This window comes from Cynoglossus semilaevis, chromosome 20, assembly GCF_000523025.1.
Source record: "Cynoglossus semilaevis isolate Cse_v1.0 chromosome 20, Cse_v1.0, whole genome shotgun sequence".
Lineage (NCBI taxonomy): Eukaryota > Metazoa > Chordata > Actinopteri > Pleuronectiformes > Cynoglossidae > Cynoglossus > Cynoglossus semilaevis.
The window spans coordinates 7,352,423-7,365,053 of NC_024326.1; the positions used below are offsets into that span (position 1 = coordinate 7,352,423).

The 12,631-nt window shown below is 42.5% G+C and overlaps 1 protein-coding gene across 3 annotated transcripts in view; it reads left to right on the forward strand.

Moving 5' to 3' along the window:
* agap3 (ArfGAP with GTPase domain, ankyrin repeat and PH domain 3) overlaps positions 1-12,631 on the forward strand; it is a 108,897-nt gene that overhangs the window by 40,728 nt on the left and 55,538 nt on the right. For 2 of the 3 annotated variants that reach the window (XM_008334357.3, XM_008334358.3), the window contains exon 2: positions 11,053-11,111. In XM_008334357.3, coding sequence (XP_008332579.1) covers positions 11,053-11,111 — 59 coding nt within the window. Of the gene's footprint in view, positions 1-6; positions 4,232-11,052; positions 11,112-12,631 lie in introns of those variants that run through there. The other variant, XM_025052571.1, reaches the window with a different exon arrangement.

Sequence of the window (12,631 nt, forward strand, 5' to 3'; positions counted from 1 at the left end):
AATGTCTCCAGGTGAACTATAGCACATGGTCTCCCTGGGCCACTACATCTTACGGTGCAGTAACTGCGGAGGCTTCGGCTGCTAAGTACATTATCAGGTCTGCATGGAAGGAACATCACAGCCACAGAGTTTTGTAGCCGTTGACAAAAGCTACAGGAGGAAAAACATGCTGGACCTGAACGGAGTTTCTCACAGCAATGCTTCATCTAGGAGGATGATGAAAGACCAGCTCTAATTTGGCCCAACGTGATGTTTCAGAGCCCTCTGGTGTTTTCTTCATTATAGTTTTTACAGAATGGCTTTTGTGTGAGTCATGGAGTTGTCCCTCAGGTTATAGGTAGATAACAGTATGTTGCTCTGCTTCGGGAGTCGTAGACGAAATCGACACCACCAAACCCAGTGGAGTGAAAGGGACTGCCTGCTGGACGATGAGCCGCACATCATTCCAAACCCCTACTACCTGGACGGAGGTAATGGTTGTGCTTTGCTCTCAGCCTGCATTTCCATTTACTTTTTGTGCAGATTCTGTTAGTGTTACTCAATACTCACAGATAAGAATCATCCAGGTAGTACGTGCGTCAGTGTGTTTACAGCGCGTGATGAAAAATAAAGCCATCGTTCCCCTGAAGCCTGACATGCATGTCGTGGTGATGTTATCGTGCTAATGACACTTATCCTGCTGATAAGAACACAAAAGCTGCAGCAGAACGAAAGGATGACGACTTTTAGATGTTTTTTCCCGTGCAATGATCAGGGTGTGAGTCATTGAAGGGTCTTTTGGGGGTGTTGTTTTTTTTTTCTGCTCTCATGAAATATGATTTTTCATTTCTAATACAACCCTGGGATATCACTGTTGGCAGAAGAGTCTTTGTCGTTGTGATGGATTTTTCACATAACAATAGACTTTTCAATTCTTGCCATTTCTTCTGCCAGGATGTTAGATAAGCTTTGACACAATAATCAAAAAGGTTTGTGACTGAGTCAGATTTTTAAAACATTGAAATTTAAATTAATCTTCATCTTCTTGTTCTTTGCCTTCTTCTTCTTCTTCTTCTTCTTCTTCTTCTTCTGGGGTCACTTCAGTGGATCATCTCCATCTCACCCTATCCCCTTCCTCTTTTACTTTTGCGTCATCATATTCATTAATCTTCTCTGAGGTCTTCCATCGTCAACATCTTTAGTCCAATATATGCAGTATTTCTCTGCCTCTCCAACACATTTTTTTCTTCAATACATTATTTATTATACCTGCACAGGTCCTGTCTGCCAACTGTTGCCGTATTTCCATATTGTTTCCAAAGGAATTCCAAATCTGTGAGCATATGTTTTTTGGCCACAGGGCGGCAATGTTTCAGTCCTAACTGCACAAAACTAAGTGTACTGCAGAGAGAGGGTTAGTAAAATCTGGCTTCACTTATTTGGAGCCTGTCATGGAATGTGACCAAATTTGTCCTCCTACTTTTCCCTAATCTACTGTAGACCAACAGGACAGACACAGATCAGCTCGGCTTCACATGGGTTTGAACATTAATGTTGAGTTTTCAGTTCTTTCTTCCCTGCAGTAACTCCTACTACTTGGTCAAATGATTAATAACCATACACATAATCATCACGTAGTGCTTTTAAACATCCCCCACAGTGTGTGGGCTGTTTGGTGGGAGCCACACACAGTGTGATGTGTAGTATCTTTGTTGATACGCTGATGTTATGTTTGTGTCTCTCTGTTTGAGATGATCTAATGAGAGGATTTAAAAAAACAAAAACAAAAAAATTCTCTGCCGATGACATTTGACCACATCACTTTTTCACCACCTGAAAAACTGAACAGCGTTTGTGATACTGAAGTATTCAATACTCGGTATTTGGTCTGTGATATTCGTCCATTGATTGTGCATACTATAATTAGTGTGTTTTGCCACACAATGGGTCCGAGTGTCCATTCATGGTTGTTTTTGTTGTGGGTTGTATTCTTTGTTGATTACAGCATCCTGTCATCTGTCCTCTCTTCACCTCCGGCTCAGTCTTCCCATGACTCCGGGGCCTGTTCTCAGTTCAGGAGGGTGTGTTTAAAGCCATGTGGGATCCACTCCTTGTTTTCCATGTTTCCAGGGGGTTGGAAGCTAAAAGTTCAAACAGACACACACACACACACACACTCCCTCATACTCTGTAAGGAAAGAGCTCAGAGATTAAGGGGTTTGTCTGCTCGGCCAACAACGAGGATTGCTCACAGTCTGGAACTTGCCAAAAAGGAAGGATGATTCAGTATTTATTTTTAAGTTGCAACTTTTAAAGCCATCAAAAGATTGTCTTTGTTGTAAAACATTCTGTGGACAACCTGTTTTTTCCTTTGTCCGTCTGTCGGTGCAGAACAGATTTAGGACACATTGTGGAGGAGAGCAGCTGTGTGAGTCTGCTGAGTACAGGAGCCAGAGGATACAGGTGCCACTGAGGCTCTGCCTTCTTTGAAGTTTTTTTTTTTTACCCATGTCAAAGGTGAAGGATTATGCCTGGCACTGGAATTTAGTTCTTAGATGGACAACTGAACTCTAAATCCCTGGTAGAATGTGAACTTCCATCTTGGCTATGTGCTTGTGTGGACTAAGAGACGCATGTGTACATTTATTAGAGTGAAGTGCAATGCTGTTCTTAAGCAGTGGCCTGGCGGATGTGACCCTGAGAAATACAGTTATTGACCCGCTGCCGCAGCAGGGGAAGACGATCTACGACATCTCTGCAGTCCTAAATGAAACAGTGGGAGATGTGCCTGTGTCAATGCTGGGTATGGGCCCTATCACCAACACCCTGCTGGAAAACTGCCATCCAGGAGCAAAGATAATGAGTTTAATGCCAATGGAGAGCAGCCCCAGGCTGGGCAGGGCACAGCGGGAATTGAACTTGCCCTCACTGAGCTCTACAGGTAGATGTGGGAGGCAGAGACAGGACATTGTTGTGGAAGAAAATGAGGAGGAGTTGGAAGAGGTGGAGGAAAAAATGAAGATGGACAGGTTTGCAAAGCAACGTTCCAAAAGCTCAGACGGCAGAGTTGTGGCAAAGATAACTGCTCTGGAAGAACCTCAAAAGCACCACGTTCACGCCTCGACATCACACTCTGTCACTGTCCACGTCAGAGGCCTTGCCTTTGGGGATCATGGCAGAGTCACAGGACATAACTCTCTGCCTCGGGCCGTGTTGCGGCGGCCACGGCAAGATGAACATTTTCTCGGGAGGAGACCGGTGAGCATGTGCGGTGAGCCGATCAACGGGCAAAGAGATTCTCTACCTGAGAAAGGGAGATTTCTGCGGAGGCCCCGAAGTATTTCCATGCTGGCGGGTCCAGACGCTGCCCTGGTGACAGCCCAGATCCAGATACCTCCTGGAAGGACAGGTATTTTGGAAAACAATCAGTACAGGAACAGGAAGGCAGAGCTCAGAGCAGTGGATGGGCTCTCGTCTGCTGTGGCACAATGGCCTTCAGCCACTGTTGAGGTGACCCCTAGGGTCCGCCAGAGGAACTGGAAGCCTAGGCCTGTCAGCATGACAGTACTGGAGCTGAGAAAAATCAGCTCTGATGATGAGATAGAAAGCCAGAGGAACTGCAGCCACAAAAGCAGTGACAGTGGTTTTCTCAAGGGGGGGTTTCGATGGAGACTGTTTGGCAAATTGACTCAAGATAAGAGCAATGAGAAGGACATTGACAAAGAAACTCAGTCTTCTTCCAAACTCAGCAGAACTGATTCGCCCAAAAGCACACTAAGCAGTTTACGGCGGAGCCTCAGTCTGCGCATCAGGAGAAATCGACCTCGGGACAAAAGTACTATAGGGTCTGAGGGCGAGTCAAAACACTGGCCCAGAGATAAGCACTCGGTCGAAGAGACAGCACCGTCTCCACAACCTTTCTCATACCTTACAGGCAGAACACTTTCAACTGCTAATGAGCAACGTGAAGATGGAGCTGTGCAGTACTTTCAATACCAGAGTAAAGGGAAGGTCAAGGTTATGGCAGTACCCCTGTATCCAACAAAACTGTCCTCCAAACCCGTTCAGGAAGAACCAAGCTTTTGGCAGCTGATCGCGAACCGTTTCAGACGAAAAGATCAGCCAAACACTGGCAAAAGTGGAATCCAGCAGCCCCAGAGCAAAAACTCCGGCCAGTGTCCCCTGGCTCCAAATGATAAGTCACAGGCCGTTGCCATAGAGACGGTTGGCATGGACTCCTATAAAGGTCAAGGTAAGATTTTAGAGCTCAGCTCTGCATTAGGTCCTTGGTCAGAGCATAAGTAATGCACAGTGTATGGGAAACGGGGAAATGTGCTTTTTTTTCAGGGCAAATGAAAAACACATGGGCAACTGTGTGTTTGGATAAGGTTCAGAAACGTCTGGTTCCAGAGAGTCTTTCTGGAATGTCTATTTTGGGTACTTTATCCTTTGGTTCTCATTTTTTGACCACTTTGATTCATGCACACTGCAGTCACACATCTGTGTAGAAGATTTTATAAAGTTCAACAACTGAGTAGGCCAGTGTAGTAAACAGTACAGTAAAGTGATGATCAGAACTAACGATGGTTTGTTTTACAGTGGTGCAGCAGCGGTGTAACAGAGCTGAGGGAATGTTTGTGTGTCACCCAGACAAAGGGCATGAGAGTCTTTAAAATTTGGTCTTTTGGTTTCAAGAGACGCAACCAAGAGAAATGGCATCGGAGCAGTTAGTTGCTGTGATGTGGATGTGTTTGGCAGCGGAGCATGGCTTAATTAAAGGGACTTACACGCTGTAATGACGAGAAAGGAAGGAGGCGGCTTAAGCGGAATGTTGAAAGGTTAACTGTCAGTGGATTGTGTTTGTCCAGTTGCTTTGAGGAGCCCAGAGCTACAAATATTTGCGACACAATTAATAGATATGATTTGTAAAAAAAAAAAAAAAAAAAAATCCGTGTCAAGCTCTAAGTTCACATCATCTGGGAAAACCTAATTAGTCGTCCATGACAACTTAATGACTTCCTCCAGCGTCAAGTTACACATGTGCTGCATCCACCCTCATTACACCAACCTTTGAGCCACCATAGCAGATATGTAATTATCTCACGAACATAGGTCCCGAGGTCAAACTTGTTGGTCTCCCAGTGTATTTTTGTTTGTGCAAGACATGTTACCAGGGAAACCTACTCCTTTTGTGGCAGAGTTTCAAGTTGCATTTATTCCCCCCTGCAATCAGTCAGTCAGTCAGTCAGTCAGTCAGTCAGTCAGTCAGGCACTAGGAATGTAGGTGTGTCGTTCAGCCCGAGTAAAGTGCCCTGGGTGGGACTCTGCCTGTTACAACCTGCTAGAAGTGTTTGCTTCCAAATGAATGCCGAAAAGCTAATGCAGAGCTATGTCACAATGCACACACACACACACTAAGTGTCTGTACACACTCCTTTTAAATGTGTTTAATGATAACCTGTCCCTATTGTGCCACTGACGACTGGGGGATGGGACGGGACTGACTGCTGTGGATGGAAGTTCTGAGGTGTGCAGACTCCGTCCCAACCCCCACCTGTGGGTGAACAAAGCCACACTGTTGGGCTTTTGGAACGCATGAGTAATCTCTGTACTCAGTGGTGAGATAGGGGGCTCCACGGTCAGAGAAGAGGTGGCTGGACAGCAGGACGGATGACCATCAGTGTTTTTATCTAGTCTTTTATGCTTATTTAGCCAAAAGGAATGGCTAAATAAGTTCACAACATGTTGTCATTTCAATGATGTCAAGAGAAATCATAATTCCCAGTTGATGTCCTGCTAACATCACAGTATATTTTCTATTTTGGTTAATCATTAGAAACATTTTTTGCTTTTTTCCATTTAGGAAAATTAACAACAACAACACTGTGTGACTGCCCATTGTGCCTTAGCTTATCATAATAAAACATATGGCTGTGGAGGCTGCGTCCCCCCAGAGACTTTATCAGGACTGCTAACACCATTTCTCCCACATTTCTTATACAAAACAGAAACAGACCCAAGTTTTAAAAACTGAGTTTATATAAATAGTTCTTGTTGTTTTTTCCTTTTAAACACCTTCTGGATTAAATTAATTGTTTATTCTAAATTGACTAAAGGTATGAATGTGAGGATAAATGGTTGTTTGGTCTCAAATGTGATCCTGTGATGGACTGGTGAGTTGTCCAGGTTGGCTCTGACTCCCTTGTGACCTAAGAAGGATTAAGAGGTAGACGATAAAGGAACACAAAAGCCATCACACTTTTTGGTGCGTGTAAACATTTATCTCTGTCTCTTCTTGGTTACATGCTGCTCCTCAGTGTTTTCTGCGGTTGATAAACAGCATCCTACTTATCTCGATTGAATAAACCAATGGAACCAACAAGTAAACATTTGGATTAGTGGGAAGTTTGAGTGTAGTGCCGACATTTCAACTATTTCTATGGATAAACTAAATCTGACACCTTCCTCCCTAAGCTCCATAAATTGAGTCGGTCAGGCTGAGCATTGTACTGCAAGACTTCTTGAAAAGCCAATTTGCAAAGCCCGTGGTAAATGAGGATCCTGTTTGAGCCACAAGGTCCAATTTATTTTCAGGGGGAAGTAATCAATGTTTGTCAGCAGCCAGCACGAGGCTTTAAGAGCTTTAAGTAAGAGGAGGCCATCCAGCTGAGATTAGACTGGCAGAGCATTAATATTCAAACTTTGTCCTGTGCTTATTGTTTTTCTCAGTTACTTGATTAAAGAATACAATGCGATTATTCATTAAGATCCTCGTCGTATAGAAGTCAAATGGAAGACTGAAATGCAGGCTGTGTATATTTAGAGCAAGGCGTTATAGGAAAACGCCAGAGTACCGTTTTGTCAACATGTGCTTAAAGTCAGACGTGGAATGCTGGTCGTGAGGTTAGGGAAGTAGAATTACTAATTGCCAGCAGTGTAATTTATGACAGTGGGAAAGTTTGGCTGGAAAGTCAGCCGGGGTGGAAGTTTAGACCTCATAGTTTTCCTCTCTCATCCCCAAAACCACCTAAAATGACTGTATATAGATATGCAGGCATGTGTGTGGATGTGCCCACACTCAAATAAGCATGGGCCCAGATTTTCCACTCACATTGCATTTTTTTTTCAAGTGATGGAAGAAGTGGGTGGGTGGAGAGGGTTGTTCTTCACCACCATGGGTTGGAGAGGTAATTTTAATCCAAGCAGACATGAGCAGTCGAGCGAAAAACACGACAAACAAGCCGGCAGTGCAGTCTTGCCCCGGTGGAGACAAAGACACTGGTGTCCTCTTTAGGCACCACACATGCCGGGGCATTTGCTGTTTGTATCTGCATTCTGGGACGCGGATATGCAGCGATGCTCATATTTAAAGGATGATGTAACACAGAGCACATGGATTCACTTTAGGATCTCATTTATCAGGGGATTAAAGGGGTTGTACTGTAACTGCTGCAAAGTCGGGGAAAAAAAAACCTCTTTGCTTTTATTCAGTTTTAAAGTGTGTGTTGAAGCAACGTTTATGAAGAGAAATGCATTGGATTTCATTTTGTTTTATGAGCCTTTCCTTGTTCACCTGACTTTGGGAGAGAGAGGGAGTGGGGAGGAGGCTTAACACTGTACAATAAGTCCGGCATCTCCAAGTCTGGACCTTGAGCAGGTTTAAGGTGACCCCACTTTGAATTTGACTCTGGATTATTTCTAGCCCCATGGAATAAACACAAGTCAAATATATATGGAACGAATCAAGGTTTTATTTTCCCTTCAAAGAAATGTTGCAATAATTGCATCACCGTGGGTTTTTTTTTTTACTAGCGGCTCTCTTACCTTATGTAACATGATTTTACAGCAAATACAAAGGTGGGTCAAAAAGTCATAGAACAAATGATATAATCATCCCTACATATCCTGTATTTAAGTCTAAACTCTTACTTCTACTTATTGATCACTACTTTGTTGCCTTGTCCAAGGACTCAGAATCAAGATCCTTTTAAACATTCTTTCATTATTGGAGAAACAGTTCCAAAGTTGATCAGAGCTTTTTTTTTCTTTTTGCACAATTTGAAATTACATCTGTCCTAAAAAAAACAGACTTCCCCTGCTGTTTGTATTTCTAATTCTTTCACTGTGTTCCTAATTAAAATGCATTAACAGTTAAAGACAGAGTGGCTTGCGTTTATTTGCCATTGCTCTGTAACTGTCCGAGACACCGTTACTGTAGAAATAATGTACAGAGATGCACTGGAGAACAGATGTGTAGGATTTAAATACCATTGTTTCCCTTTATGGTTCTCTGGTCACTGGTTTGTGTGAACGTGTCAGCTCTGAGCTGAAATGTAACATTAACATCCGCCTGTTACTGTGGAGGTTTTTTCAATCCTTCTGTGTTAATGTGGGGTTACCACAGCAACGGAAAATAAGGACAGAATGTTTTTTTCAAATGTGTTTGTTTCCAATTTTTAATCAGTACTTCCATATGTGTGTGTGTATGTGTATATATATAGATATATATGCCAAGTATATATGTCTATATGTCTATAGTGAGCACATACTGCATGCATATAGTATCAATGTGTCTCGTGTGTGTATATAGTTATTAATATGTGTGTTTATATGCATTTATATATTATTGCATGTTCATATGTATTTATATGCACAAATACATGTATTTGTGCATGTATATATTTATACGTGTGTATGTATGAATCTTTACATGGATACAAGGCAGGTACGTAGGAACTATGGCAGTGTCACTGTGACCTGCAGCCAGTTTCCTGCACTTTAGAACTGAATTACACTGGGTGTCTCTCCGCGCAGGCCCTGACATGTCAGATGTGCTCTGAGAGGGCTCCACATTAAGCACGTGTTGTTTAAACACGACTCTTTACAAAGCCTGCTGAAAGGCTCTTCTGTTTGGGAGTCACTCTCCTCCTCTCCACTTCCACACACTCTGAAAATGCAGAGAAGTGGGTTTCGGCACCAAAAGTGCACTCTTTTTTGTCATATCCAAGTATAACAAACCCTAATAAATAATAATGTGATTAATGTTTTTTATCGGCTGCTGTTTTCCTAGCGTTTGCACGAGTCTGTCTCTGACACTAGTGTTGCCGTCGTCACAGAGGAAAACCACTGTTGCTGCAACAAACAGGCTTAACTGTAATGATGAGTCCCTGTTCAGAGGATGGGCGCTTTAATTTGAGGGAGTATTGCATACACTCTTACCTGGAGACAGGGAGTCTACGCCCCTGTGTTAGAGATAGGATCTTCTCTGTGGAGGGTAGAGAACCCAAAACAGGAAAAGAGCCTTTTGTTCTAACAGTTATGACAAAAAAAAAGTCATGTCCTCAATCTCTGTGTGAAAACAACACAATTTGATGAGAAGTCATTCGTTTGTACTTCTGAGGGTTTGTGTTGTTTTTTGAAGTGCCTGCTCCCCGTGCCCATTTTCACAGCCTCATTATCGAGTCACTCCAAAATTTCAACAAGTTGAATCAAGTCTGTTAAAAGCTGTTCTTTTTAACTGGATTAAGTAAATCCTCCTCAGGAAAGAAAAAGAAAAAACAGAAACTAAATATTGAGGGGAACTGCAGACATTCCACTAAGGCAGGTGTTTCTGTTCCTGGTAATGGCGAGGCCTGAGCAGATTATAGAGGCTGATAGAACAATTTTCCTTCACAGTCAGTCCTATGAATGACAATATATCGAATAATAAAATAACTTTTCTTTTTTTTTCCAAAAAATCAATTTCTGTTTTTTATTTTATCGTAGAGAGGTCACCCAGAGACAGAAAAGAAACTTAATTTATTATGAATCTGTTCTTTCACGCTGTGTTTTAATAATGAGTTGATTGAACTGAAGTTTCTTCGTTGCCCTCTTTGTGACCTCCAGTGACATTGTTAAGCTCTAATGATGACTGTATTATCTGTATGCCTTTTTTGGCAGCTCGAGTATAGGCCTGTCACCGTAATTATGCTATTGACATCACTTAATATACTCATAAATATAATAGTCACCAAGATGTTTTCAACCCCTTATTGTTTGACTGTTAGTTTGAAGATTTCTGTCAATAGCCCGGGCGGCTGCGGGCCTCAGTGACAGGATCTTCTACGTTTTGCCTGAAGGCAACAGTTTAAATCCACCCAGTTTCCACCCCTGAACTTTAGTGAACAGGTTTGTGTTTGAAAAAAACAACAGGCATAAAAATGTAGTGTTGCCCTGATAACAGAACAAAGCAGAGAGGTTTCAGAGATCGAATAAGGTCAACAGAACGTGACCTCTATGACCTCTAGAACCACCCACTGGCTAATTCACAGATGGACAGGCCATTGTGATAACCAACATAAGTCAAGTCAAAAGCTAGCATCCTAGTTTTAATCAAACCTGAATGGGAATCTTAAAAAAAATAATTAAATTTCTGAACCAGCCTTTTGGTGAGGCAGGTCGTGACCTGGTGCCACAGACAAAGAATTTGACAAAGAAGGAATTCTCTGATGGAAACACAGCTTGGAGAATTAATAAGACTGTAAGTGAGTTATGTAGAGAAATAGCTTTTTTTTATTTTTGAATTTGTTTTTTGTTAAACTTTCGCACATTACTTTGAAGTGAAAACTTTGTAACCATGATCACAAAAACTTGACTAACATCCTGGCATAGTTACTCTGGACTTATCTCAGCCATGATGAAGACCTGCTACACCTCCCTTCCTCTGCTGTAACATGTTTTTTGTTAAACTTTCTCACATTACTTTGAAGTGAAAACTTGATGATGAAGACCTGCTACACCTCCCTTCCTCTGCTGTAACCCACTAGTTTACCTTCTGTGAAACTCATTCAGGACGGACACAAGTGGAAGAAAACTAAATATAAGTTAGACAGTTTATTTCGGCTGAACACTCCATCATAAATCCTGTTTCAAACACGGCAGACCGTCTGTGCACTGCAGCTGTGAAGTCGTCCACTGTCGTCCACTGTTGATGCTTTATTATCTGTAGCTGGGGTCAGGCCAGACACAGATGAATGGCTTTTTCTTTCCAGCGCTCCATGACTTAATATCTTATCTGTCTCCCTTCTTTTTTAGATTCTTTCGTCAACAGTCAGGAATGGACATTGAGTCGGTCCGTGCCAGAGCTAAAAGTGGTGAGTTACATTTTCATTTTTTTCTCACTGTCCCGCTGTTTCTTCACTCTCAGAGGTTTCATCGTTCAGTAGAATTAAATGTCAGTTTTAATGCATATAATTTTAAGGTTGACATTTTACACAAAAGGGGAAAAACTACAGAATATTAGCTGGATTTGTCCCCTGGCTCATCGTAGGTGATTTTTCTTTTTCTAATAAGATGCATCGTCATGGCCACGCAGGGTGGCTTGCAGCAGGACACACGATGAGTGACAGTTTTGGGCTGGACCGGTGACACATCTTGGTGCTGATCCCACTCGCCAGTGAAGCGCAGGCAGCCTCTGCCAAATGCACAGCTAATGTCCACGCATGATTTAATGTCCTACACGATAAAGACAAGCAGCCTGTACAAAACTCAGTGCCACTGAAACTGCGCAGTCTGTCAGGTGATGGGACAAAAACCACGTGTGGTGAAGTCCTATAGTATGTCCAGATGTTACAGCCCAACTGGGCTGTTTAATTTGACTGCTGCCCTTGGGTGTCCTACTTCTTGGATGAGGTCATCCAAGAAACAATACTAGTCACATCCTGTTATTACAATATGAATTTTTAGGTGACTGGAGGAATCAACAGTGAGATTTTATGTACTCAACCGAAAGGACACAAAACAGCATTGAAATGCACTGGAAAACACCAATCTTAACATTAACAAATTTAAAAACTTCTTTTTTTTTTCAAGTCCTTGAAATGCTTGTGTTTCTTTTTATATTTTCTAAAGGTGTTAATTGGCCGCCTGAGCAGAAGGCTTGTTTAATTTGAGGAAGAGACTGAATTAAAAAAAAAAAGTGAATTAAAAAAGTAATCATTACTTTCTCAATATTTTGCAGAGTGTCTTATTCCTGTTTAGATTTTTATTAAATGATTATAAAGGCAGATTATGAGAAGGTGATCCCACAGTGATGATGAACAGTGCACAGGTAAATGATGAGGAAAGAAAAACCTCTGAGATTCTTTGAGATCCATCTGTGGGCTGCTTCCTGTTGTGGGAAGTGTAAATGCGGAGAAAGCTTACTTTTATTTTTGTCCTTTGATAATCAAATTCAGGCTCTGCAGTATTCCCGCATCACGGGTGAGGCAACGAGAAAGGAGAGCAGAAGTTGTCTGCCTGTGCAGTGCTGATAAGGCAGTTTGATTTCATGAAGCCTATATAGCAGCAGGAACACCGGCTCTGCTGTAGGTTCACAGTCGATTCTTGTTGTTGACTCATACCTTTGACTCAACGCAGCCTTCAACTTTTCTTAATTCAAAGCTTTTCCAGTGTCTGATCCGCCGCGGAGTTTCACGATAGCCCCCCGTACCGTCTGCACATGTGCGTCCTTAGCTTATAGAGAGTTGGGGTCTGGAATGTTCCTATAATTAGAACCATACCTGACTTTACCACCCTCTAATGATCTGACCAAAAAGAGGAGGAGGGTAACAGTGGCTGGGGGGGGGGGGGGGGGGGGGGGGGGGGGGGGGTTGGTGGGTTTTGGCTTTTCCCG